Source organism: Lynx rufus, unplaced genomic scaffold (genome assembly GCF_022079265.1).
Source record: "Lynx rufus isolate CCGP_SWC_20201006 ecotype Redwood Valley unplaced genomic scaffold, mLynRuf1.p SCAF_66, whole genome shotgun sequence".
Taxonomy (NCBI): domain Eukaryota; kingdom Metazoa; phylum Chordata; class Mammalia; order Carnivora; family Felidae; genus Lynx; species Lynx rufus.
The window spans coordinates 101,210-127,212 of NW_025814885.1; the positions used below are offsets into that span (position 1 = coordinate 101,210).

The 26,003-nt window shown below is 55.6% G+C and overlaps 1 protein-coding gene and 1 long non-coding RNA gene across 5 annotated transcripts; one reads left to right on the forward strand and one right to left on the reverse strand.

Annotated features, from left to right (window-relative positions):
- Positions 1-1,619: 1,619 nt before the first annotated feature.
- Positions 1,620-13,380, reverse strand: LOC124500941 (translation initiation factor IF-2-like). 3 transcript variants are annotated; one of them, XR_006959667.1, is made up of 3 exons: positions 13,017-13,369; positions 1,825-2,732; positions 1,620-1,659 (listed from the first exon to the last, which is right to left on the reverse strand). XR_006959667.1 is itself a non-coding variant. In XM_047064800.1 (3 exons), exons 1-3 carry the CDS (start codon positions 13,167-13,169, stop codon positions 2,261-2,263), a joined length of 591 nt encoding a protein of 196 aa, XP_046920756.1. In that variant the 5' UTR covers positions 13,170-13,372; the 3' UTR covers positions 1,685-2,260. The 3 variants fall into 3 exon arrangements, 1 of the variants encoding a protein (XP_046920756.1); XM_047064800.1 differs by lacking the exon at positions 1,620-1,659 and having other exon boundaries at positions 1,685-2,675; positions 2,710-2,732; positions 13,017-13,372; XR_006959668.1 differs by lacking the exon at positions 1,620-1,659 and having other exon boundaries at positions 1,685-2,732; positions 13,013-13,380.
- On the forward strand, positions 11,995-25,672 carry LOC124500942 (uncharacterized). Of its 2 annotated transcripts, XR_006959670.1 has the most exons (4): positions 11,995-12,232; positions 22,040-22,224; positions 24,160-24,315; positions 25,633-25,672. It is a non-coding gene; the product is annotated as an uncharacterized LOC124500942 (long non-coding RNA). The 2 variants fall into 2 exon arrangements; XR_006959669.1 differs by lacking the exon at positions 11,995-12,232 and having other exon boundaries at positions 21,914-22,224.
- Positions 25,673-26,003: the final 331 nt, after the last annotated feature.

Sequence of the window (26,003 nt, forward strand, 5' to 3'; positions counted from 1 at the left end):
CATGTTTTCCCACATCGGACTGTCCTGGAGCCTTCGTCAAACCGGAGTTGATCCTGTAAGTGTGGGTCAGTCCCAGATTCTCTGTCCGTCTCCACTGATCTGTGTAGGGCACTCGAGTGGTTCTGCACCGTGTCCACAAAGGGCAGGCTGAAGCGGAGTCGGAGACAAGTCTTGGCATAATGCGTGGCGGTCCTTCTAGAAGGTGACCCACCTACTCCAGACAGGTGGCCCAGTGCGGAGCTCTGACATCGTTCCCCCTGTCTGTTTCGCAGAAGGCTCGCTGTCCTGGGGAGGCTGATGAGTCCGTGTGTCCTCCGCCTCCCTAGGATGGGACCTCCCACGGAGCACCCACCCCTTCGCTGCAGTGCTGTCTCTAGTAAGGGACGGGCTTGAAACCTGCTGTCCAAATGGTGCCTTAGTTGCTGGTCAGAGTCCACTTGGTGAGGCTGAGTGCAAGTGCATTAAAACAGACGGTGAGTTCGGGGCGCCTGGGTGGCTCGGTTGGTTAGGCGACCGACTTCGGCTCAGGTCATGATCTCCCAGTTTGTGAGTTCGAGCTCAGCGTGGGGCTCTGTGCTGACAGTTCGGAGCCTGGAGCCTGCCTCGGATTCTGTGTCTCCCTCTCTCCCTGCCCCTCTCCAGCTCACGCTCTGTGTCTCTCAATGATAAATAAATGTTAAAACAAAACAAAACAAAAAACAGACAGTGCAGACCGGCACGTGTGGTGTGGGCTCCCTCTCTGTGCTCCAATGTCTCCGTCTCCCTCAGCCTCGGACGCCCCAGGAGGGGGCGTCCTGCTGCTGTACCTGACCCTGCACACGGAGCTGCCCCCCCGACACTGCCCTGCACTGGCTGTGTTCCCAGCCGAGCAGGAAAGCTCTAGTAGCCGCCACCGTGATGCCTCAAGTGCATATGGTGAACGTTTTCTTTTTGTAATTTTTTGGGTAAAGAGCATTTGAATCCAGCTTTAACTCATGGTCTAGAACTAGCAATAAGGAGACGAAGTTAATGTGAACTCGTGAGGCCTCTGAGCTGGCCCAGTGCAGTGCTGTGGAGACGCAGACCGGAAACGGTGCGTCCATGTCTAGGTGGTGAGTGCCCACGTGGTGCCATGGGAGTCTGTCCCGTTCGTGGCCTGAAGCCGTGTCCTCTACAGTGTTCCCAGGTTTTCACTCTGGGCGTGTGGCCTGGGCGCCATCCCTGCTAAACACCCTACAGGCCCAAGCATCCTGCCGGTCGTACACGAGAGGGACACAGCCTCCAGCGCCGGCACAGCCAGTCCCACCTTGCAGGGTGACCTACTGCTCACGACTGTTCCAGACTCTTCCAGTGCGAGAGGCACGTGCACCAGCGGAGCTCGGCTCCCCAGGGAGCACATTCAGGATGGGGACTCGGGGCTCTCCCACAGCAGTTCCCCAGAAGGGGCCTTCCCGTTGGGAGAGAATGTGTGTGACGCTGGGGAGGGGACAAGGAACTCTGGCCTGGCTTTAGGAATCCAAACTCGGGGCCTGGGGGGCTCAGTCGGCAGGCGTCTGACTCTGGATGTCAACTCAGATCATGATCTCCTAGTCTGTGGGTTCGAGTCCCGTGACGGAGTCTAAGGTGACAGCACAGAGCCTGCTTGGTTCTCCGCCACCCTGAACCCATGTGTCTCTCTCTCTTCCAAAACAAAACAAAACAAACATTTAGAAGAAATAACAAACTCTGCAATTAATTAACCTGTGTCAAGCTCTGTGCCACAGCGTCCCCTGAGAAGGTGGGTGTCTGCAGCCCACAGTCAACAGACCACGCAGGGGTGGGAGAGTAAGCAGGCGCTTCCCTTACCTCCTGTGAATCCCTGCAGCGTCGGCGCGGTCCTGGACACTGAGGGCGGCGGTCACGGTATCTGTGCCTCAGCCAGTGGACGGGGTATGTTCTAGGAGGGGATAAGGTGGGACCCCCCCCCGCCCTCCCCAGGGTCTCCTGAGCACAGGGGACCCGGGACCCTGGTTAGTGGCAGGACGTGAGAAAAGGGTAAAGTGGTTGGTACGCGGTCATCGTGTGACTGTCGGGAGAAGAAACAGTTGACACGTGGGGGTGAGTGCTGGGGACAGGGCCGTGATCCTCACCTGCCTTTCACCTGTGGGACACCTGGCCCAACCCATCCTCCCAGGATTTTCTAGCATCCTCGTCAGCTTCCTGGAACCCTTGCTGTACAGACCACAGTACAACAAAGGGGGCCAGATGTCAAGCTGGGTGCACGGTCGTGTACTTTGCTGCTTCAGCCAAGAGTGCAGTCTTTTCTGGCCTGCAGCTGCCCCCCCCGGGAGCAGGAAGCCCCGGACGTGACCCGAACGAGGCAGGTGGACGGGCGGCCGGTCTCTGCAGGGGCAGCTGAGCACGTGCTTCTGAGCAGCCCCCCAAAGCCTGCCTTTCTTGCTGTGCTGGGACCCTGTGTGCCCTCCCGACCCCCAGGCTCGGGCAGCTGCGATCCAGCCTTGTCTCTGTGGTCTGCAAGGTTCTCCGGGTGCCCGGGTGCCACGAGGGGCTTGGCCGTGGCCTCGGGGACACTTCCCTGCGCAGCACGGGGTCGTGTATCAGGGTACAGTAACACCGTACTTTCCATCCTGTGGCCGTTGGGCTTCACAACAGCCGCGCCGTCCTCGGTGTCCCGCCGTCCTCGGTGTCCCGCCGTCCTCGGTGTCCCGCCGTCCTCGGTGTCCCGCCGTCCTCGGTGTCCCGCGTGTCCGGGCCTGTGAGTGTGGAGCAGTTGACAGGTCAGCAGGGTTGGCAGTGCAGCCAGAAGACAGGAGGGTCTGGACACTGGCAACCTCCAGTTGAGGGGGAGAGGACGGGGGCCAGGGGCCTGGGAACGATGCTGCACCTTGACGGCACGGCCGCCGTGAAAGAGAATGTGCTGTCTCCCTCATCCACGCTTCCGTCCTGTGTCCTGGCTGCGGAACTGGACTTTGATCTCACCTGACCTGTTCCTAGCTGCCCCTGCGGGGGGCGGGTGTGTGTGTCACGTGGACCTGGCCCCTCCGCCCCTCCTCGCAATCCCGACCTGTCTTCTGCACCTCCCCCAACACCACCCCTGCACACGACCCCAATCTGTCTCCTCCCCCCTCTCACTATACCACCCCTGGTCGGTCAACTGTCCCCATTCTCAGATATAGGGACGGGGCTCAGACAACAACCAGCTCCAGACACCAGCAGCCGGAGGCAGTGTAGACCCTGTACCCAGGCTCCCGGCCTGTTGCCGCAAGCCAGCGCGGAGATGAGCTGGGGTCTGAGCAGCCGGGCCTCCCTGGGCCCTGTGACCCTGCAAACGCAGGAGAGCTGAGCATTCCCACCTGAGAACAAATGCACCGTCCCGGTGGCCAGCACGTACCCGGCCCGGTCCTGCCAGGGCACAGGTCCGAGGTCCAGGTGCACCAGGCGGGAGGAGGTGCCCCCCCCACGTGCACCTGCCTACTGCAGCCCCCTGCAGACACTCCTTTTCTGTCCCTTGACCTACCACCTTCCGATGCTTGTCCACTGGGCCCTTGTCACCTGTAGCGTCACTTCTGCTCAGGTGCTCGTCCCTGCGGTCCACCCACCCCGCACAGGCTGCGTACCAGCAGCCCTTACGATGCCTCGCGTCGCAGGTGTCCTAAGAAACCAACCAACCCTCCCTTGCCCAGGAGCCCTCGAGTGCTGCTGGCCTCTGTACTGGGGACTTGCCTGCTAGGCCAGCTTCCTCTGTGATGCTCCAGGGACACGGTGCCGATACCTCACGAGCTCCTACGGCCTCCGGTGCCATGTCTGCGTCCAGAACAGCACCCCTACCCCGGTCTGCCTTTCAGTGGAGGGTCCCTGCTCCCCGGGGAGCCACCCAGGTGCGCCTGGGTGTCCGATTAGGGTCTCTGAACAAGAGCCCTCTTCTCTCCGACCCCGTGCGCTTGGTACCCCTGCGGCCCTGGGAAGTCAGCCCGCCGTGCTGGCCGCTCCTTCAGAGTCTCTGCCCGCAGGCCTCCCACAGCCAAAGTGACCGTTTCTGGTCATGCGCAGTCCGTGCTGTTCCCTCCAACTTTTGCAGGTACTTCCCTCTTTCTGGAATATTCTCCCGTCTGTGCCTCTCCCACTTCATCAAACTCCCGAACAGCAGTCCGATCTCCGCTTTCCCAGGGGCCTTTGTCACTGTGCGCCACGACCCCAGCGTGTCCCCGGTCACCCCCTGCTACACCCACTGGCTCTCCCTCCCTTCTAAGGGGACAGGCTGCCTTTCCGGTTACTTCCAAGGAGGCGTCCTGCTCCTCAGCTGCTTTGCAGGACAGGCTGCTGGAGCACGTCCTGCGAGTGGGGAGGAGGACTCGGGGCCCCCCGAGCAGGCTGCCGGGGATGTCGACAGTCGGAACTGCGCACCCCTCCCAGGGCCGGCCTGGCCCGGGCGACTCTGCTCCTCACGGGGCCCCGTGTGCCACACAGAAAGGGGACGCAGCCCCTGCACGGTGCCTGGGCCAGCTTGCTAACGGGGCTCTTGCACACCGGCCCAGAGCGGAAATTCCCATCAACACCGTCAAGAAGAGGGCGGCGGGTCTGAGGGATCCTACTGGCCCAGCACGCCGCCCCGGAAACAGGGACGCCGAGAGTCCCACCCAGACTGTTCCAGTCCCTGCTGCCTGTACTGAAGCCGACGGGAGAGGTGGCATCCCCGACTGACCGCTGCTCCTCTGATTAGACCCGGTCGCTGGGTACATGCCTGCCCGGCACGCGCTCAGCCTGTGTCACTCGTGGGGAGCGGGAGGGGTCTGGTTGGACCAGGACGGTGGTCAGAGGGCAGGGGAAGGGTGTGCCCCGCGTTGTCACTGCCCGGGGACCTGGAACAGGGCTGTCTTCACCTGCAGAGGCTGAATCCTCACGGTGGGGGGTGAGAGGCTAACATCAGGCCTGGGAGCCCCACCCGATGTCCGCTGGGTAAAGGGGGCACCGTCAGAGCTCCCTCATGGCCACGACACAACAGGTCTGTGAATGAGGCCGAGGGGAAGTCTGCCAGCCAGATGAGAAGCTGAACTGGTGCCGCCAGGAGCCCTCAGGGTCCGCAGGGTCGAGAGAACAAGGCCAAAATGGCAGGAGGTATGAGCCGTGGGGCCTGAGTCTTTATCGACGTTCAGGCACAACCTGACTGTGAGTTCTTGGGGCAAGTGACCTAGGAACGGAGGATTCATCCGCGCATTGTGCGATGTGACCCTCAGAACGGTGCTGGGCGGTGCGCAGGAAGCCCCCGGCCCCGGATCTGTGCATACGTGCGTGTGCGTGTGTAGACAGGCCTGATGCGTCTACGTAACCTACAGTTGATTAAACCCTAACCCCCTCCCCACACCTCCCACCTGTCCTGACAGCAGGGACCTCCGCGGCTGTTTCCAACAAGACAATGCACGTCAGCTGCTCTGCACACAGACCACGCGCCCCGCGCCCCTCTGCACACCGACGGACCGTGGGCGCCCGCGCCCCTCCGCAGACGGAGAAGGAGCCCGTGTTAGGAGGGCGGGGATGTGTCCTTTCACACTGGAAGGGACAAGAAATGGGTCGAGCTCAAAGACGTCTGTGTGACACGCGGCTCCCACCTTGAGCCTGGTGTTTCCAGGAGCCGCAGGCCTCGGGGACTTGCTAGGGACAGCCTCCGTTCCAAACGGGGAGTCCAGATCCGGTGTCCTGCAGGTTCCCCCATCCTGCAGCCCTGCCGTCTCCAGGCGGCCTGGACACCTGCCTCCCATCCTGGACTGCACGGCTGCTTCTGTGGGCGGGACCCAGTGGCGCGTGGGGACCGCGAGGATGGGAGCCTGCATTGTAGGGTTAGCACCGGGGCAGGATTTAAGTCTAAGGTGGGAGCTTAGGGTTCGGGTTCGGCCCTGCGTAAACTCCAGGTCTGGGTTTGTGGTTAAGGCAGGTCTCAGGTCAGGGGCCAGGGGTTTATAAAGCTCATGAGGCTGACAGTGTTGTATGGGTTGCAACTTCTGTGGATCTTCGGCTGTTCGGGGTGAGGGTAGGAGTTACGAGTGAGGGCCAGGGCCATGGGAGAGTAATGGAGGTCAGCGTCAAAGTCAGAACCACGGTCAGAGCTCAGTGTCCCTGAGATGCTAGGGCTGGCATGGCTTGCGCCCCCTGCGACACGTCTCTTCCCAAACGTTGTAAAAGACCCACTAAGGAGGGTCTCACGTGGACATAACCTTGTGTTGCAGGGCTACCCTGAACGGGATCAGGTGCCATCTGCAGTCCCATCGAGGACACACTGTGACCTACCTGCGGATCTTCTCCTCTGGATGGAGCACCGACCCACAGGAGAGACCAGGGCCTGGTGGCACTACCCACCCCTCCCAGCACCTCTCCTGGCATCGGACCGTGGACACTGGCCTGCTATACCCACTATGTGGTCGCCGAGACTAGGGGGTCACAGTGGGGTCCCTAAAGTCACCCCAAAGGATCCCTTCACTCTGCCCCTCCTGAGTCTCTGGCTAGGACATTTCTGTCCCATGACTCTGCCCTTCTCTCCTCCTCTGACCTCACTCTCCCCACGCCGGAGTCCCTGTTTTAGTGATGGCACCACCGAGTCTGGGGGCAGTGACCTGCCCACAGGATGTCCGAAATGCTCTCCCTGGACTGCTATTTCTAGGAGCCCAGGGCACACGAACCTGTAAACCCCAGGGTGGGAGAGGGCTGGGGGAGGTGAGACACCATGGTCACCTGCTCTGCTCACTCACAAAAGTGCAGCTTTGTTTCCTCGGTGAAGCTCCACTTTGGGGTTTCTTGGGGGGGGGGTGCTATAATCCTGCCTCAGACACCGAGGACACCACTGCTCTGTATTCTCAGCTTCTCCCGCTTGGTACCCATTAGTCTGGGGCCCATCGAGCCAGACACGGTTGTCACAGGGGGTGGGCTGCAGGCTGAGGGCAGCTGAGAGGTGAGGCTCCCAAGAAGAAACTAGGCCGACAGTGTCAGCAGGGACTAGGACAACAGGGACCATGTGAGGATGACCCATCACCCACACAAACACACTTGTACCAGAGAATCGACAAGAATTTTTGCAGCTAGTGCTAGAATGACCAAATATACTCCTTGGCGCCACACTGTGGCAATGTGTCAGAGGGCACGTCCAGGCCTTGGGCAGAGGACGGAAAAGCCTGAGTCTCTGCCTCCCTGCGGGGTGGGAGTGGGGCATGCCTACCGATCAGGACCGCATCTTGGGGGGGGGGGGCATGCCTACCGATCAGGACCGCATCTTGGGGGGGGGGGCATGCCTACCGATCAGGACCGCATCTTGGGGGGGGGCATGCCTACCGATCAGGACCGCATCTTGGGGGGGGGCGTGCCCACCGATCAGGACCGCATCTTCCGGGGGGGGGGCGGGGCGTGCCCACCGATCAGGACCGCATCTTCCGGGGCGGGGGGGCGGGGCATGTCTACATATCAGGACTGCATCTTTGGGGCTGCCTCCAGGGCCACTGCGGTGCCAGCTGTCACAGCCGCTCCTTCCCCTTCCTTGCAGAGCACAAGTCCCTGGGGCCAGCCCCGCACACGCCACGTGGTCACCCGACTGAGTGGGGCAGAAAGGCTGTGCGGGCTTCTGGGGAGGATGAGGGGGCCGGCAGCCCCTTCACGGCCAGGTGGTGCTGCTGCTGGTGAGTAAACCCCGACCTGGGGGTTCCCCCTTTTGCACCGCAAGGGCCTGACTTCAGCACTGATGGCTGCGCACACGGCCAGCCACGAGCCGAGCCGGGACAGACACGGGCGCCGCTCCACAAGGGGGCTCCTCTGTTTAGAGCGCTTGGGGGGATTTTCATGACGGACCGTTTGGGCCGTGTGGTCTCGCTCCTGCCGCACTTCAAATCCCTGTGTGTTTCACACGTTTATTCTTGAAGAACGGTCGAATGCTTTGCTGGGCCAGCCAGGTGCCCCAGTAAGTGTATTTCAAGTAGAGGCGGATGCTCTGTGGACTGAGCCCACCAGGCACCCCAGATTCCTGGATGTAAAGAGTGAAACTCTACGCCTGCGCCCCTGCGGCCGATAAAAGCAGAACCCCAGGCAGGTGAAGCCGCTGTCTCCAGCTGTGTGGCCCCAGGTGTGCTGTGTAACCCACGCTTCCTACAAGCGATAAGCTTTTCTCCCCCCTTCAATGTTTCCTGAGGGCTGTTCCTGAAAGGCGTGTTGGGATCACGAAGCAGTACAAGGGCTGGTCCAGCCACAACACTGGTGGTTACAAATCTCTGAAAGTCTCATCAAAATACTTCCACTCTCGGGGAGCCTGCGTGGCTCAGTCGGTTAAGCGCCCGACTCCGGCTCAGGTCACGATCTCACCGTTGGTCAGTGTGAATCCCCAGTCGGGCTTCTGCTAACAGCGTGGAGCCCACTTTGGATCCTCTGTCTCCCTGTCTTTCCCTCAAAAGTAAATAAACATTAAAATAAATACTTCCCCCTTTTAAGACTTCTGAAAACATGGAAAACGCCTGGAAAAGCTTATATCTTATCACTTTTTTCCTCGCATATTCTTAAGGCGTCCTCATCATTTAACAAGACCGTGAAATAACCTAGACGTCCTACGTCTATGAAATTGCTTCAAAGAACAGATTACACTACTTTAAAAAATTCGGCTTGAGAGGCTGGCAAGTAGAATTTCATACCTTCAGGAACTTGACTTGGACTTATACTTACGTCCGCTTTATTTGGAGAAACCTAGAGGAAAACACTGAATGTGTGGAGCGGGTATTTGCCCTGTTTTTCCGTGTGCACGCCCTGACTGCCCTGACGGCTGGCACAACCGGGAACAGGACTCAAAGCACCACTGTTGGCTCAGTACCTCACACAGGTTTCCCCTTCCTGCGGGGAATGTGGGTACCCTCCTCAGTTAGGGAGACGGTGACAGGCCCTCACTAAAGAGGACGGGGGTGGGGGGGCTGCAAGAGGGAGCCATCACTCTCCGTGCTCATTGCAGCGGGAGCACTCAATTAGGGACCCCAGATGCAAGTCTCAACAGGAAGACTCATCCCTTACAGATCCCAGCAGGGGAAGGGGCACCCTGCACCTACCAGGAGGAACCCCCACCCCTGCAAGTCAACCAGGCAGAAAGTGTCATCTCAAGTCTTGATTCTGTCCAAAGTTTCTTCCAGAACAACCCCTGCCAACTTACTCCTTCTCCACACAGCAGAACCCTTGTTTGTTGGGCTTGTCTACAGTTTTGCTTCCTTGTCCCAAGTCACAGTTCTCTTACTCCCAGATAAACCCTTTTTCACTGGTAAAATAACTTATTTTAAAGGTTAACGTTAGTGTATTAAAGCAGGGGTTTTTGTTTTGGGTTAAAGACTGTTATAAAAGGATTATAAAACGTAAGTAAAAGGATTCCTATAGTTCAGATACGTCCTGTCTTACACGAAAATGTTTAACTAGAATATTCGTTTGAATGCGAACTGCCAAGAAGTGAACGCCACCCCCTGTCCCATGCAGGTGTACTTTGCACAAAGTTCTGCTTGAAATCAGCTAGACGTCAGCTGGTGACGCCTAAGAATGTATTGCAATGGGGTCAAAGTGGGCATCTCTGGTCCTTCCAAAGGGTGCGCAGAGAGTCACAGGTGGTCCCGTTCAGCATCCTGACACCTCTGGGCACCGCTCTGCCAGGCCATCGTCACCTGGTGGGGCCAGGCTTCCTACTTGTCATGCCTGGGGACCCGGTCTGGCTGTTTGGTTAGGCTTGGAAATCTGGGCTTCTGACATGAGAGAGCACAGGGCATTGGGGGGGGGAGTTACTCTCAGACGTTATAGCGAGCGCGGGGGGGGGGGTTACGCTCAGACATTAGAGTGAGCGCTGGGGAGTTACTCTCAGATGGTAGAGCGAGCACCCGGATGGGGGGGGGGGTTACTCACAGATGTTAGACCAAGCGCCGGACTGGGGGAGGGGGTTACTCTCAGATGTTAGACTGAGCGCCGGGCTGGGGGTGTTACTCTCAGACTTTAGAGCGAGTGCTGGGTGGGGGGCGGTTACTCACAGATGTTAGAGCGAGCGCCAGGGGAGTTACTCTCAGATGTTAGAAGGAGTGCAGGGCTGGGGGGGGATTAAAGACTTTACAGGGAGCGCTGGGCTGAGGAGGTGGTTATTCACAGACGTTAGAGCAAGTGCCAGGCTGGGGGGGGGGTTACTCTCAGATGTTAGACTGAGTGCAGGGCTGGGGGGGGGGTTACTCTCAGATGTTAGCGCGAGAGAGCGCCAGGTGGTGGTGGGGGGTTTACTCTCAGATGTTAGAGCGAGCACCAGGTTGGGGGGGGATTACTCTCAGATGCTAGAGCGAGCGCTGGGTGTGGGGGGGGTTACTCTCAGATGTTAGAGCGAGCGCCGGTTTGGGGGGGGTTACTCTCAGATGTTAGAGCAAACGCCAGGGTGGGGGGGCGGTTACGGACGTTACAGGGAGCGCCGGGCTGGGGGGGGTGTTACTCTCAGACGTTAGAGCGAGTGCCAGGGAGTTACTCTCAGATGTTAGAGCGAGCACCGGGTTGGGGGGGGTTACTCTCAGAGGTTAGAGTGAGCGCCGGTGGAGTTACTCTCAGACATTAGAGCGAGCGCCGGGGAGTTACTCTCAGATGTTAGAGAGAGCACCAGGTTGGGGGAGGTTACTCTCAGATGTTAGAGCAAGCGCCGGGTTGGGGGTGTTACTTTCAGACATTGGAGCGAGTGCAGGGCTGGGGGGGGGGTTACTCTCAGACGTTAGAGTGAGCACGGGGTTGGGGGGGGTTACTCTCAGATGTTAGAGCGAGCGCCGGGGAGTTACTCTCAAATGTTAGAGTGAGGACCGGGCTGGGGGGCGGTTACTCTCAGATGTTAGAGCGAGTGCCAGGCTGGGGGGGGGGGTGGTTACAGACGTTACAGCGAGCGCCGCGCTGGGGAGGGGTTACTCTCAGATGTTAGAGCGAGCGCTGGGGGAGTTACTCTCAGACATTAGAACGAGCGCCAGGGAGTTACTCTCAGATGTTAGGAGAGAGCACCGGGTAGGGGGAGGTTACTCTCAGATGTTAGAGCGAGCGCGGGGGGAGTTACTCTCAGATATTAGAGCGAGCGCCGGGGAGTTACTCTCAGATGTTAGAGTGAGCACTGGGCTGGGGGGCGGTTACTCTCAGATGTTACAGTGAGCGCCAGGCTGGGGGGGGGGGCGGTTACAGACGTTACAGAGAGCGCCGGGCTGGGGGGGGGTTACTCTCAGATGTTAGAGCGAGCGCCGAGGGAGTTACTCTCAGATGTTACAGCGAGAGCCGGGGAGTTACTCTCAGATGTTAGAGCGAGCACCGGGTTGGGGGGGGGGGTTTACTCTCAGATGTTAGAGTGAGCACCGGGGGAGTTACTCTCAGACATGAGAGCGAGCGCTGGGGAGTTACTCTCAGATGTTAGAGAGAGCACCGGGTTGGGGGGGGGTTACTCTCAGATGTTAGAGCGAGCACCGGGTTGGGGGGGAGTTACTCTCAGATGTTAGAGTGAGCACCGGGCTGGGGGGGCGGTTACTCTCAGATGTTAGAGCGAGCACCGGGTTCGGGGGGGGGGTTACTCTCAGATGTTAGAGCGAGCACCGGGGGAGTTACTTTCAGACGTTAGAGCGAGCGCTGGGGAGTTACTCTCAGATGTTAGAGCACCGGGTTGGGGGGGGGTTACTCTCAGATGTTAGAGCAAGCGCCGGGTTGGGGGTGTTACTTTCAGACATTGGAGCGAGTGCAGGGCTGGGGGGGGGTTACTCTCAGACGTTAGAGTGAGCACCGGGCTGGGGGGCGGTTACTCTCAGATGTTAGAGCGAGCGCCAGGTTCGGGGGGGGGGTTACTCTCAGATGTTATAGCGAGCACCGGGGGAGTTACTCTCAGACATGAGAGCGAGCGCCGGGGAGTTACTCTGAGATGTTAGAGCACCGGGTTGGGGGGGGGGCGGTTACTCTCAATCGGAAGGATCGGAAGGGACAGCTTAAGCCCATGCAACTTTGACCCGCCTGTTTCGACAATTACGCAGGACAGACTGTTAAGGATCTGCTGAAACCCAAAAAGAGAAGTGGGGTGCACCCCGCGCAGCAAACCCTAACCCTCCCCGAAAAGGAAACACACACACCGGCCAGTGACTGCGCACAGCCTGCACCCACTGCCACTCTGTGGAAAGTGCTTTGCGCAACCAGACAAGGCAGCTGAGGAACGAAGGCACGTCAGTGTCAAACAAAGGCCGTTCCCCCCAGGATACCTGCAGCCAGCAAGAAGCAGGTAACAAACGAACCGACCTTCCTGTGAGCCGAGACTGCGCCACGCGCTGCCACGCTGGCAGGTGTCGGTGGGCCCCCGCGCCCGCGGGTGTCAGGCGCCATGAGGCCTGAGCCCCGGACCCTGCGCCAGGGTCCCGAATGACGGCCCGGCCCACGTCCCGTGTCGCCAGTCGTGCCCGTGAACGCGCAACCCTGGCGTGGCCCGCACCTTCCCTGGGCCGGGCCTGATTCAGGTCGGGAATAGGGCATCTGAGCTTCGAGTCCCTAAAGACACCTCTGGGGACTTCAACGTGCCCTGTGGGGCCCTGGCTCCAGGGACCCGCGTCCTGGACCCGCATCGTGCTGCCCAGGGTCCCAGTAGACTCTGGGAAGGAGACCCCAGCCTCCCACACCACCCCAGACCCTCCATTCCAGCCCATCCCCGCCTAAGGCCCCACCGGCCCTCCCACGGCGCCCTCACAGCCGGTTCGAGCCCCGACCCCAACTAAAGACCCCGGCTACCCCCCCCCCCCCGACCTTCACTCCTCCCAACTGAGAATCCTGGGCCTCCCTCTGTCCCTCCCGCGGCGCCCCTGGATTGTCCATTCCTGCCCCGCCCCTATTTAAGGACCGCCGGCCGCCAGCTCCCCCGCCCCTCCCCCTGCTCACTGGTCCCTCCTAGCTGGTGCCCCACCCCCACCACAACCCCGGGCGTCTCCCCCAGCCAACCCAGTTCTTGGCCTGCCCCCAGTCGCCCCCTTCCCGATCACCCCTGGAGGTTGCACTAAAGTCCTGGTCCTACCTACCGCCGCTCTCGGCGTGGCCCGCTCGCTCCCACGGCGTCGCCGCTCGGTCCTCAGCCTCGGCTCCCCGACTGGGTCAACGCGCCGAGTGGCCCTGGAGCCCTCCCTTGGGCCTTCGGATTCTTCCGTCAGTTTTCGGCCACCATCGCTCGACATCGGCTCAGCTTCGGCTCTTTCCGCTCAGTCTCCGCCCTTTCCATCCTCCCTCGTAGCTGCCCGCCGCCACTCGGCTGTCCCCGTCGATGATCGGCACCGCGCACGGCCTCGGCCCTATTCCCCATCCCGCGGTCTTTCGGTCGCGCGCCCATTCTTGGTCTTGACCCAGGGACGCCCCTCTCTTTCAGTGCGGGGGATCTGTGCAGGCGCTCTGCGGTTTCTCCCATCTGGGGTGAATTCTCACATTCTCGGAAGATGCTGTCTCAGGAAATTACACCATCATGGTCTCAAGCGAGGGGTCAGGGCAGAGGGGTAGGGGTGATACCACGAACAGCAAGGGTCAGATAGGGAAGGGGTTGGGTTTAGGCTATAAGCTTTAGGCTTAGGTTTTAGGTGCACGTTTTGGGTTGGGTTAGGATTCAAATCGTTTTAGGTTGGGGTTTGGAGTTATGGGGTACGGGGTAGAGGTTAGGGTTTGGATGAGGATTAGGGTTCCAGGTTACAGTTCTGGGTTGAGGGTTAGCGTTAGGATTAGGACTAGGAATAGGGCCTGGGCACCGTCGACCCCAATCTGCCTGAAGTGATAGGATTTTCCATAGCGCTGATATCAGGGCTCAGTGAAGACTGTGTTAGGGTTAGTGTCTGTTTTTATTTTTTTATTTTTTATTAAAAAAAATTTTTTTTTAATGTTATTTATTTTTAAGACAGAGCATGAACGGGGGGAGGGTCAGAGTGAGAGGGAGACACAGAATCCGAAGCAGGCTCCAGGCTCCGAGGTGCCGGCACAGAGCCTGACGCGGGGCTCGAACTCACGGACCGTGAGATCATGACCTGAGCCGAAGTCAGACGCTCAACCGACTGAGCCACCCAGGCACCCCAGGGTTAGCGTTCTGATTCAGGGTCTGACCGAGTTGTGAGCCTGCCTTATGTCGGGCTCAGGATCCCCTCCTTTAGCTCCACCCACGCACTGAATATGTTTTCCAAAATTTCAAGATCCTTGCTTAAGAATCCCGCACTGGTTATGGGCCCCAAATCTATTCTTTGCTTTGTACAGACAGGTGGGGCTTCTTGGAGCCAGAGTCCCGCTACGGTATGGTTAGGCCTATGGAGGGTCAGCGTTACAGATAGGCTAGGGTTAGGCGTTAGGGTTAAGTCGTTGGAGGCTCCAGTCCCTAAACCCACAGCAGTGCAGTTGTCTCCCCCAAGGGCTGAGTGGATTGCAGAAATGAGGGTGCTGGTAACGATTAGTCTTTGGTTTCCAAAACCAGACCACTGTATGGGCCACACTTCGGATAGGCCTCAGCAATCCTCTCGTGCAGCTGCAGTCCTGCTTTGGAAGTGACATGGTGATGTTCCACTTTCCATGCGGAGTATTTCTGTACCGATTCTCGAACCCGTGTGCGTGCTGTTGTCAGATTTTGGAATTAGGACCCCATGGGGAGAGAGCCTTAGTTAGGGTTAGAGTTCGGTCCACGGACGTCACTTAGTGAGACAGAGAGGGTTAGGTGTAGGGTGAGGGTTATGTCTAGGTTTAGGGCTGAGGAGCCTCGCCAGGGCCGTTGTGACTCCAATATCGTGATCTCCCTCGAGGGCTGAATTGAGAGCCCATGAAAGGGTGCAGGCCAAGTGTAGGGTTAGAGTTAGAGATAGGGTTAGGTGTAGGTTGAGAATTAGGGTTAGGGTTATGGGTAGGGTTAGGGTTAGGTCCCAGGAGGCTCCAGGCACTGACCCCACAGCAGAGATGTTGGATCCAAGAAGGACTGAGTGGAGAGCACCATGGAGGGTGCCAGTCAGGATAAGTTTTTGGGTTACAAGTTCAGACAACTCTATCGATGCTCATCTCGTAGTCCTCAGAAATCCTCTATTGTAGCAGCAGTCAGATTTTGGAAGAGACATGGTGATGTTCCAGATTCTAGGCAGAGTATTTCTGCACCTGTTCTCAAAACTTTGTGTGTGCTGTTTTCAGACGTTCGAATAGGGTCCCCATGGGAAAGAGCTTTAACTAGGGTGAGGCTGTGTCCAGGCATATTTCCATGGCAGAAACGACACCAGTCTTCTGAATTAGTTGGAAGCCTTTTGTCAGGGCACAAATGTGACTGTAGTCTTGTGTAGAGTTAAGGAGATGTATAGTGTTATGTGTAGGTTGAGGATTATGATTAGGGTGAGAGTTAAGCTTAGGATTAGTCCCCAGGAGTCTCCAGGCACTGAACAAACAGTAGAAAAATGACTCCCAGAAGGACTGAGTGGGGTATACATGGGAGTGTACCGGGCATGATTAGTCTTTGGGTTCAAAGGCAAGTCAATTCTGTGGGCCAATGGTTGGGTAGGCCTCAGGAATCCTCTTGGGCAGCTGCAGCCGGGCCTGGAAATGACATGGTGAGCTTCAAGGTTCCATGCCGAGTGAGGCTGCACCGCTTCTGGACCCCAGGCGCATGGTGTTGTCAGACATTGGATTGGGTCCCCATGGGGAGAGAGCCTTAGCTAGGGTTACGGTTCGGTCCAGGGACGTCGCCAGGGCCGTAGTGACGCTGGGCTCGTGACCTCCCTCGAGGGCTTACGTGAGGGCCCATGCAGCAAGGCGGCTCTAGTGCAGGTTTAGGGTTCCAGGCAGGCTTAGGTTTCGGTGGAGGGACCCGGTTCGGGGTAGGGTTAGGATTAGGGTTAGGTCCCAGGAGGCTCCAGGCGCCGACCCCACAGCAGGGCAGTGAACTCCCCGAAAGGCTGAGTTGAGGACACAAGGGAGGTTGCCGGTCAGGATCCGTCTTTGGCTGCCAAGGCCACACACGTCGATGGGCTCCTGGTCGAGGAGGCCTCCGGGATCCTCTTGGGCAGCTGCAGCCCGGCCTGGGAAACGATATGGTGAGATTCCAGGTTCCATGCCGGGTGAGCCTGCACCGCTTCAGGACCCCAGGCGCGTGGTGTTGTCAGACGTTGGAATTGGGTCCCCATGTGGGGAGAGTCTTAGCTAGGGTTAGGGTTCGGTCCAGGGACGTCGCCAGGGTCGAAGTGACTCCGGTCTCATGATCTCCCTCGAGGTCTGAAGTGAGGTCCCATGCAGCAAGGCGGCTCAAGTGCAGGGTTCGGTTTCGAGGCATAGGTTTCGGTGGAGGGTCCAGGTTCAGGGTAGGGTTAGGGTTAGGGTGAGGTCCCTGGAGGCTCCAGGCACCGAACCCACAGCAGGGCAGTGGTCTCCCTGAAGGGCTGAGTTGAGGGCACAAGGGACGGTGCTGGTCAGGATCCGTCTTTGGCTGCCAAGGCCACCCACGTCGATCGGCCCCTGGTCCAGTAGGCCCCCGGAATCCTCTCGGGCAGCTGCAGCCAGGCTTGGGAAACGACATGGTGAGCTTCCAGGTTCCTTGCCGAGTCAGCCTGCACCGCTTCTGGACCACAGGAGTGTTTTGTCAGACGTTGGAATTGGGTCCCCATGGGGAGAGAGCCTTAGCTAGGTTTAGGGTTCGGTCCAGGGTCGTCGCCAGGGTCGAAGCGACCCTGGTATCGTGATCTCCCTCAAGGGCTGAAGTGAGGGCCCATGCCAGAAGGCGGCTCAATTGCAGGGTTAGGGATCGAGGTAGGCTTAGGTTTCGGTGGAGGGTCCCGGTTCGGGGTAGGGTTAGCGTTAGTGTTACGTCCCAGGAGGCTCCAGGCACCGAACCCACAGCAGGGCAGTGGTCTCTGCAAAGGGCTGAGTTGAGGGCACAAGGGACGGTGCCGGTCAGGATCCGACTTTGGCTTCCCAGGCCACACACGTCGATCCGCCCCTGGTCGAGGAGGTCTCCGGAATCCTCTTGGGCAGCTGAAGCTGGGCATGGGATAGGGCATGGTGAGCCTCTAGGTTCCATGCCGAGTCAGCCTGCACCGCTTCTGGACCCCAGGCGCGTGGTGTTGTCAGACGTTGGAATTGGGTCCCCATGGGGAGAGAGCCTTAGCTAGGGTTAGGGTTCGGTCCAGGGATGTCGCCAGGGCCGAAGCGACTCCAGTCTCGTGATCTCCCTCGAGGGCTGAAGTGAGGGCCCATGCCAGACTGCGGCTCAATTGCAGGGTTAGGGATCGAGGCAGGCTTAGGTTTCGGTGGAAGGTCCCGGTTCGGGGTAGCGTTAGGGTTAGGGTTAGGTCCCAGGAGGTTCCTGGCGCCGAACCCACAGCAGGGCAGTGGTTTCCCCGAGGGGCTGAGTTGAGGGCACAAGGGACGGTGCCGGTCAGGATCCCTCTTTGGCTGCCAAGGCGACACACCTTGATCCACCCCTGGTCGAGGAGGCCTCCGGAATTCTCTCGGGCAGCTGCAGCCGGGCCTGGGAAACGACATGGTGAGCTTCCAGGTTCCTTGCCGAGTCAGCATGCACCACTTTTGGACCCCAGGAGCGTTTTGTTGTCAGACGTTGGAATTGGGTCCCCATGGGGACTGAGCGTTAGCTAGGGTTAGAGTTCGGTCCAGGGACACCGCCAGGGCCGAAGCGACTGCGGTCTCGTGATCTCCCTCGAGGGCTGAAGTGAGGGCCCATGCCAGAATGCGGTCAAGGATCGAGGTAGGCTTAGGTTTCGGTGGAGGGTCCCGGGTAGGGGTAGGGTTAGCGTTAGGTCCCAGGAGGCTCCAGGCGCCGAACCCACAGCAGGGCAGTGGTCTCCCCGAAGGGCTCAGTTGAGGGCACAAGGGACGGTGCCAGTCAGGGTCCCTCTTTGGCTGCCATGGCCACACACGTCGATCCGCCCCTGGTCGAGGAGGCCTCACGAATCCTCTCGGGAGCTGCCGCCGGGCCTGGCAAACGACATGGTGAGCTTCCAGGTTCCTTGCCGAGTCAGCCTGCACCGCTTCTGGACCCCAGGCGCGTGGTGTTGTCAGACGTTGGAATTGGGTCCCCATGGGGAGAGAGCCTTAGTTAGGGTTCAGTCCAGGGACATTGCCAGGGAGGTGGCGTAGGGCGATGGGTTAAATGGGTGATGGGCTAAGGAGGGCATTAGTGGTGAGGATCACTGGGTGATGTATGTAAGTGATGGATGACTACATTCTATACCTGAAGCTAACATTACACTGTATGTTAACCAACTGGAATTTAAATAAAAACTTGAAAAAATGAATACTAAAGAATTACATAAATACATTTAAACTAACCTAAATAAATACATGTTAAAAAAGAACAAGAAAACTCATGTGATGATGTCAATAGACACAGAAAAGCGTTCTGAGAAAATTTGTTACCCATTTGTGCTAAAAATCTCTTTAAAATTCTGTGTAGGAGGAACAAATCTCAACATAACGAAGGCCATGTATGTGAAGCCCACAGCTAATGTCATACTCAGTAGTGAAATTGTGAAAGGTTTTCCACTAAGGTCAGGCACAAGGCAAGGATGCCCTAGATATGTGAAGGGGATTGGGTGATGCAGGCTTCTGGTTATGCAACGAATGAATCACAGATAGAAGATATAGCATAGCGGACATAGAGAATGGTACTGGAGTGGTGATGCATGGTGACAGATGATAGCTACACCTGTGTTAGCGTAGCAGAATGTATACACTTGTCCAATCACTATGTTGTTCCTCTGAAACTAATGTAACACAGTGTGTCAGCTAGTCCCAAATAACATGATTTTTTTAAAAATAAGGTAAAAGACTGAAATAAAAAGTTTAATGTAAAAGAACCTCTTAATATCTAATCAAGAAATGCAGTGAAGTTCCAAAGTAGAAAGTCACCATATCAAATTCTGTATCATTCCTATACACTAACCCAATTATCTAAGAAGAAGTAGAGAAAACAATCCCATTTACAATAGCATCAAAAACAATAAAAATTATAGCAATACATTTAGCCAAGGAAATGAAAACCTCTCTACAGAAAACTATAAAACCTGTGTGCAGGAATGGAAGAAATTCAATTTGGGTGAAACAAAGGGGAGAACACACGAGTCAGTGAAAGGCCATCCCATGTCCAACTTTCGGAGGAATTAATACAGATACAATGTCCATATTACCCAAGGCCATCTAGAGATTCAGTGCAATGTCTATCGAGACTCTGATGCAATTTTTATGCAATTAGAAAATCATATCCTAAAATTTATTTGGAACCACAAAAAGGCCCCATGTAGCCAACGCAAGAAAGAACAAAACAGGAGGCATCACCCTTCTTGATTTCAAGCGTCATTCTCACACAAAGAAATCAATTATGTCACTGGCATAAGCACAGCCAAAAGACAATGGAACAGAAATTGAGAGCCCAAACTAAACCCATGCATCACAGTCACCTAGTATTCAACAAGGGAGTCAATAATACAGAGTGGAGAAGAGTAGTCTTTTGAATTACTGGTGCTGGGAAAATTGGATATTCACATGTATAAGAACAAAGTTTAGCACCGCATAATACACCACTCCCTAGAGAGTGAAAGGAAGAAATAGAGATGTGGTTAGAGAGAAACAGAGACAAAGAGGAAGTACAAGAAGGAAAGTAGAGACCTGGTCCGGTATGTGGACACGGTTAGATGGGCCAGGGGAGAGGGGATGTAGGAAGTGGCTCTGAGTGCTGGGGCAGAAAGGGCTTCTATCATGGGCATCAGAGTTCCATGGCCCCAAGACTCCAACATCCCTGGGTCCAAATTCTGCAGAGATGGGTAGCCCTCATTTCTTCTGGAATTGTGAGGTTCAGCCTCACGTTCTGTCGTGGAGAGGGAGTCTTGAGGGAGAGTGTGCTGCTCTTTGGCAGGTAAACTCCATAGCCTGTAGGGGCTGCTTGGGATTCTGTGTCTCCAATCCCTCGGACCTTCCCCGGGAGTTTCTGAGCTGAGACCCCAGGGTCTGGCGAGTGTTTGGGATTCTGTGACCCCATTCTCTCAGGTACAGGGAGCGGATTCAGCCATGGTAAGCCATGGTAAGTAATTCAGGACCTGGAGGCCCGGGTCTCGCAGTGGCTGCTTGGGATTCTGTGTCTCCCATTTCTCGGACCCTCCCCGGGAGTTTCTCAGCTGAGACCCCAGGGATTGGAGGCAGTTTGGGATTATGTGACCCCTTTCTCTCAGGTACAGGTAGCGGCTTCAGCCATGGTAAGCCATGGTAAGTGACTCAGGGCCTGGAGGCCGGGGCTCGCAGCGGCTGCTTGGGATTGTGTGTCTCGCATCCCTCGGACCTATCCCGGGAGTTTCTGAGCTGAGATCACAGGGTTTGATGTCATTTTGGGATTCTAGCTTGTGTCTCGCTTGGGATTTTGTGCTCGCTGCACAGCCCCTGGAGGGGCTGCTTGGGATTCTGTGTCTCCCATTTCTCGGACCTCCCCGGGAGCTTCTGAGCTGAGACCCCAGGGTCTGGCGAGTGTTTGGGATTCTGTGACCCCATTCTCTCAGGTACAGGGAGAGGCTTCAGCCATGGTAAGCCATGGTAAGTGACTCAGGACCTGGAGGCCCAGGGCGAGAAGGTACAGGGAGCGGCTTCAGCCATGGTGAGCCATGGTAAGTGACTCCGGACCTGGAGGCCCGGGGACCTCAGCCCCGGGCCTGGAGGCGCAGCCCACAGGTGCTGCTACCCGTCGTGTCTCGCATCCCTCGGACCTATCCCGGGAGTTTCTGAGCTGAGACCACAGGGTTTGTTGGCTTTTTGGGATTCTAGCTTGTGTCTCGCTTGGGATTTTGTGCTCGCTGCACAGCCCCTAGAGGGGCTCCTTGGGATTCTGTGTCTCCCATTTCTCGGACCTTCCCCGGGAGTTTCTGAGCTGAGACCCCAGGGTCTGGAGGCTGTTTGGGATTCTGTGACCCCTTTCTCTCAGGTACAGGGAGTGGCTTCAGCCATGGTGAGCCATGGTAAGTGACTCAGGACCTTGAGGCCCTGGGCTTGCAGCCCTGGGCCTGGGCACCCTGGGCTCGCAGCCCCGGGCCCAGGGGCCCTGGGCTCATTGCCCAGTGCCTAGGGGCCCTGGGCACGCAGCCCATGGGCTGGGGGCCCTGGGCTCATAGGGGCTGCTTGGGATTCTGTGTCTCGCATTCCTTGGACCTTCCCCGGGAGTTTCTGAGGTGAGACCACAGGGTCTGGAGGCTGTTTGGGATTCTGTGACTCTTTTCTCTCAGGTATAGGGAGCGGCTTCAGGCACACAGAGCGTTTTGAGGCATGGGGCACACTTTCAACCATGGGGCTTGTCTTCAGGCACTGGGAGCACCTTCAGGTACAGGGAGACGCTTCCTGCACAGGGCGCCACTTCAGGCAAGGGGAGCCTCTGTGCTCTTCATGCACTGGGCACGCCATCAGGCACTGTGCTCGCCATTAGGCACATGGCGCCCTCAGGCAAGGGGTGCGCAGTCAGGCATGGGGCAAGCCTTCCGGGAGTGCCTGTGCCCTTGAGTCATGGGGAGCGCCTTGAGACATGGGGCTTGCCTTCAGGCACTGGGAGCTTTTTCAGGCATGTGGCACAACTTCAGGACGGGGAGCTCATGTGCCATTCAGGAAAGGGGAGTACATGTGTCTTTCAACAAGGGGTGCCCCATCATGCATAGGGAACTCAAGGAGACAGACTACCCTCGGGCATGGCGTGCATCCTCAGAATGTGCCTGTGCATTTCAGGCATGGGGAGTGCCTTCAGCCATGGTGAGTGGCTCAGGGCCTGGAGCCTCTGGGCTCGCGGCACAGAGCCTGGAGGCCCGGTGCTCGCAGCGCAGAGCCTGGAGGCATGGTGCTTGTGGCACAGAGCCTGGACGGGCTGCTTGGGATTCTGTGTCTCTCTCTCTCTGTCCTTCCCCGGGAGTCTCTGTGATGAAAGCACAGAGCCTGGAGGCTGCATGGGATTTTGTGTGTGTGTGTCTCTCTCTCTCTGACCTTCCCCTGGAGTTTCTGTGCTGAGGCGACAGAGCCTGGAGTCTGCTTGGGATTCTGTGTCTCCTGTCTCTCTGTCCTTCCCTTGCAGTTCCTTCAGCACTGGGAGTTCTGACTTCAGGCACTGGTAGTGGAGACTTCAGGCACTGGGTGTGACGACTTCAGTCACTGGGAATGACGACTGCCGTCACTAGGAGTAACTGCAGACACTGAGTGTGACTTTGACTTCAGTCACTGGGAGTGACTCAGGCAAGAGATTGTGCTGCTCTTTGGCAGGTAAACTCCAAGCCTGCCCTGTGGGGGGTGTCCCGGGGCCATCTCCCTCACTGCCCCAGGCCCTGTTGGATTTCCCCCCTCCCCCACCAGCTGGCCTTCCTCAAGTTCTGAACCCAGGCATCAGGCATTGTGTTGCCCCCAGGTCCTGCAGTCTGGACCTGGCAGAGTTGGACTAGTAATATTGATAAAAAATATATATATTTGACAATAAGGTACACATCCTCCCTCTGGGACTAGCGGTGTGCATCCAAATCATAGGTTGCTATCCTCCTCTCCACAACCAATCTGAGGAATCCAGAAGGTAGGTGGACCCTTTCAAACACCCTAGTCTTCTCTTACATGAAATTCAAAGACATTTTCTTGACCCAGCTTTCTTTTAATTCTGAAGAGATGGCAATTAGTAATTGAAGGCATAATAGTCCTATAGGAAATTGACCTATATGACTGATGGACATTATTTCATCCATCCGTATCCCTAAAGCACATTTCATTGGAAATATTAGCCAAGGATACACACTGTAAATTCACAACAGATGTGTAGCTCCCTGGAAGTTGCATTCTGACCTTGTCACATATGTGTCATCAAAGATATTATTCGTGACTTTTCAGTAAGCTTTCAACATCAAGAAGGTGATGTTAGAGAATCTGGTATAAATGGAAATTTGCAGATTCTAAATGAGGAATGATTTTTCATTTTTAATGTTTCTTTTTTTGAGAGAACCCGAGCTGGGGAGGGGGATAGAGTGGGAGACACCGAATTTGAGGCAGGCTCGAGGCTCTGAGCTCTCAGAACAGAGCCTGATGCGGGGCTCAAACTCGTGGACTGCAAAATCATGACTTGACTCAAAGTCGGATGCTTAACCGACTAAGCCACCCAAGCGCCCCAGGAAGGATAGTTTAGTGGCAAAGAAGAAGAAATTCAAGATAGTGTAAAGGATGTCTATTTTTAATTGAAATATTGTTCACACATTTGTTGTGTTAGTTTTAGGCATACATTGTAGTCATTCCATATGTCTATACGTTATGTTGTACTCAACCACAAGTGTAGCTATCCTGTGAAAGCATGCAACAATATTGTTACAGGATTGACTCCATTCCATTGGCTGTCCCTTGTATCCCTAGGACTCATTCACTCCATAGCTGGACGCCGGTATCTCTCTCTCTCAAAGGTGTCCATTCTTTATCTAACCTAAGTATTTTGGTGGTAAACAAAATCACCTCTTGTTCAGCATGTGTAAATCGGTGGTCTATTTTTCTGTGAATATTGCTTAAAACATTACAGATTATGTCATTACGTTAATAAATTCGGTTTCATTCTTCACTCACAAGAAAGAGAAGGAAAAGATTTTGTGTCCCAGGCCCTGTCACTAAAACCTTCCCAACGAGGAGAACAGGCTTAGTTGCCCAGAGCACCTTCGGTCTCTCAGCTGAGCAACCAGGGCCTTCAACACTGAAGGAATTCCCATGGTGGCCAGCAGAGAGAGCTCAAGAACCACAGACCCCCGAGGGGCGGGTTCCTCTGCTGGGCAGTGATAGCCAGCAGAGGGCGCAGCATCTGCTTTTCTGACCCAGGGCACCTCAGAGCAGGAAGGGCTTAGATTGCTCTCAGAGGACTCAGGCCTCTGCTGGTGCCTCAGTACAGAGAGCAGAGATGCATTTCCAGCAGGTTCTGCCACCCGCCCCAGGGGAAACCTTGGGAGCTTAGCAACTTGGCATCTCCTGAGTCGCCAGAGAGAAGCTGCCTTGTTGTACTGAGTGCTGAGGAGGGGGCGCCGGATGGCTTCCCTGGTCAAGCTGGTTGCTGAGCTGCACAGGCCTTTGCATTTTCTGGGCTGTTCCCGTGTTTCATTGCACCCCTTCCCGGACAGTTTTTGAACAAGACGTATTTTACTAAAGGACTTGTGGATTGCGGGGTCCCGCGACATCACCTCATAGATTCAGGCTTGTTTCTGGGAAGTAACCCTAACAGAAATTCAGAAGCACGGGAGCTGCATTCAATTAGGACGTGGATAATGAAATGCTCGTCTCACGACCTTCTAGAAGAATGAGCTGGGACCCATGTTCCGAGTCCTGCTGGAACCAGAGACCAAGGTAAGGGCACAAATTGTCCCGCACATCATACATGCTTTTTAAAAAAATTTCATGGTTATTTTTCCAACCTAGTGAAGTGATTGAAAACTACAGAAAACCTGGTAGGTAAGTCTCATTAACCTTATGTTATCTTTTAATTTAAATTCCAGTGAGTGAAGACACAGTGTAATATTAGTTTCAGGTGCTCAATATAGAGCAACACTTCCACACGTCACCCGGTGCTCATCCCAGGTGCACTTCTTAATCCCCATCAGCTGTTTCACCCATCCCCTCACCTCGCTGTGGAACTCCCCAGTTTGTTTCCTAGTTCAGAGTCCGTTTGTCTCCTCCCCCCCCCTTTGTTTTGTTTTCTTGCCATGTGTTAGTGAAATCATTGGGTATTTGTCTTCCTCCGACAGGCTTATTTCACCCAGCATAACATTCTCTCTCTCCATCCACCTCGTGGCAAATGGCAAGATTTCATGTTTTTACGGCTAAATAATATTACATTCCCTATACCACATCTCAATTTATTCATCAGTTGATGGGTGCTTGGATAGTTTCTGTCATTTGGCTTTTGTAGAAAATGCTGCTGTAAACATCACGGTGCATGTATCCCTTTGAAGATTTTGTATTCTTTGTGGAAATACCTTGTAGTGAAGTTGCTGGATTGTAAGGTACTTCTATTTCCAGTTTTGTTTTGTTTTTTGACATCTCCATGTAGTTTTCCAGAGTGGATGCACCAGTTTGCATTCCTACCCACAGTGCAAGAGGGTTATTCTTTCCCCACATCCTGGGCAACACCTGCTGTTTCATCCTTCATTGATTTTAGTCATTGTGACAGATGTGATGTGTTCTCTCATTGTACTTTTGAATTGTATTTCCCTGAAGATCAGTATTGTTGAGCATTTTTTCATGTGTCTCTTGGCCATGTATATGTCTTCCTTTGGGAAATGTCCACTCGTGTCTTCTGCCCATTTTTAATCAGATTTCTCATTTTTTGGGTGCTGTATAACTGTATATATTTTGGACACTAACCCTTTATCCGATGTCGTTTGCAAATATCATTCTGTTGATGTTTTAGTTTTGTTGATTATTTCCTTGGTGACAGAAGGTTTTAATTTTTACAAAGTCTCATTATTTTTGCTTGCGTTTCCCTTACCTCTAGAGATATATCTACAAAGACGTTTGTACAGGCAATGTCAAGCAAGATACTACCCGTGTTATCCTCTGGGATTTTTATGGTTTCAGGTTTCACATATAGGTCTTTGTCCATGTTGGATTTATTTTTGTGTATGTTGTAAGAAAGTGGTCTGTTGTTTTTGTTCTGTTTTGCAGATTGCTGTCCAGTTTTTCCAAAACCATATGTTGAGGAGCCTTTTTTTAAATTTATGTATTTATTTTTGAGAGAGAGAGAGAGCGCGAGCGAGCATGCAGAAGAGGGGCAGAGAGAAATGGAGAGAGAGAATCCCACGCATGCTCTGCACTGCCCTGAGATCATGACCTGAGCTGAACCCACCATCACACGCTTTCGTGACTGGGCCACCCATGTGTCCCAAGAATATCTTTTTTTCCATTGGATGTTCTTTCCTGCTTTGTTGAGAATTAATTGACCATAGAGGTGTGAGTTTATTTCTGGGTTTCCATGCTATTGATCTATGCGTATGAGTTTGTTGTTGTTATTTTTTGTTGTTGTTTTGTCAGTACTG

What these genes read in the sequence shown, in the direction of transcription:
- LOC124500941 (XM_047064800.1), bottom strand. Translation starts at nt 13,169, where the DNA reads ATGTCGAGCGATGGTGGCCGAAAACTGACGGAAGAATCCGAAGGCCCA. An exon ending in GGGCCACGCCGAGAGCGGCG is followed by an intron (nt 2,733 to 13,016) that starts GTAGGTAGGACC and finishes CCACACTCACAG; the next exon opens with GCCCGGACACGCGGGACACC. An exon ending in CGGACACGCGGGACACCGAG is followed by an intron (nt 2,676 to 2,709) that starts GACGGCGGGACA and finishes CGGGACACCGAG; the next exon opens with GACGGCGGGACACCGAGGAC.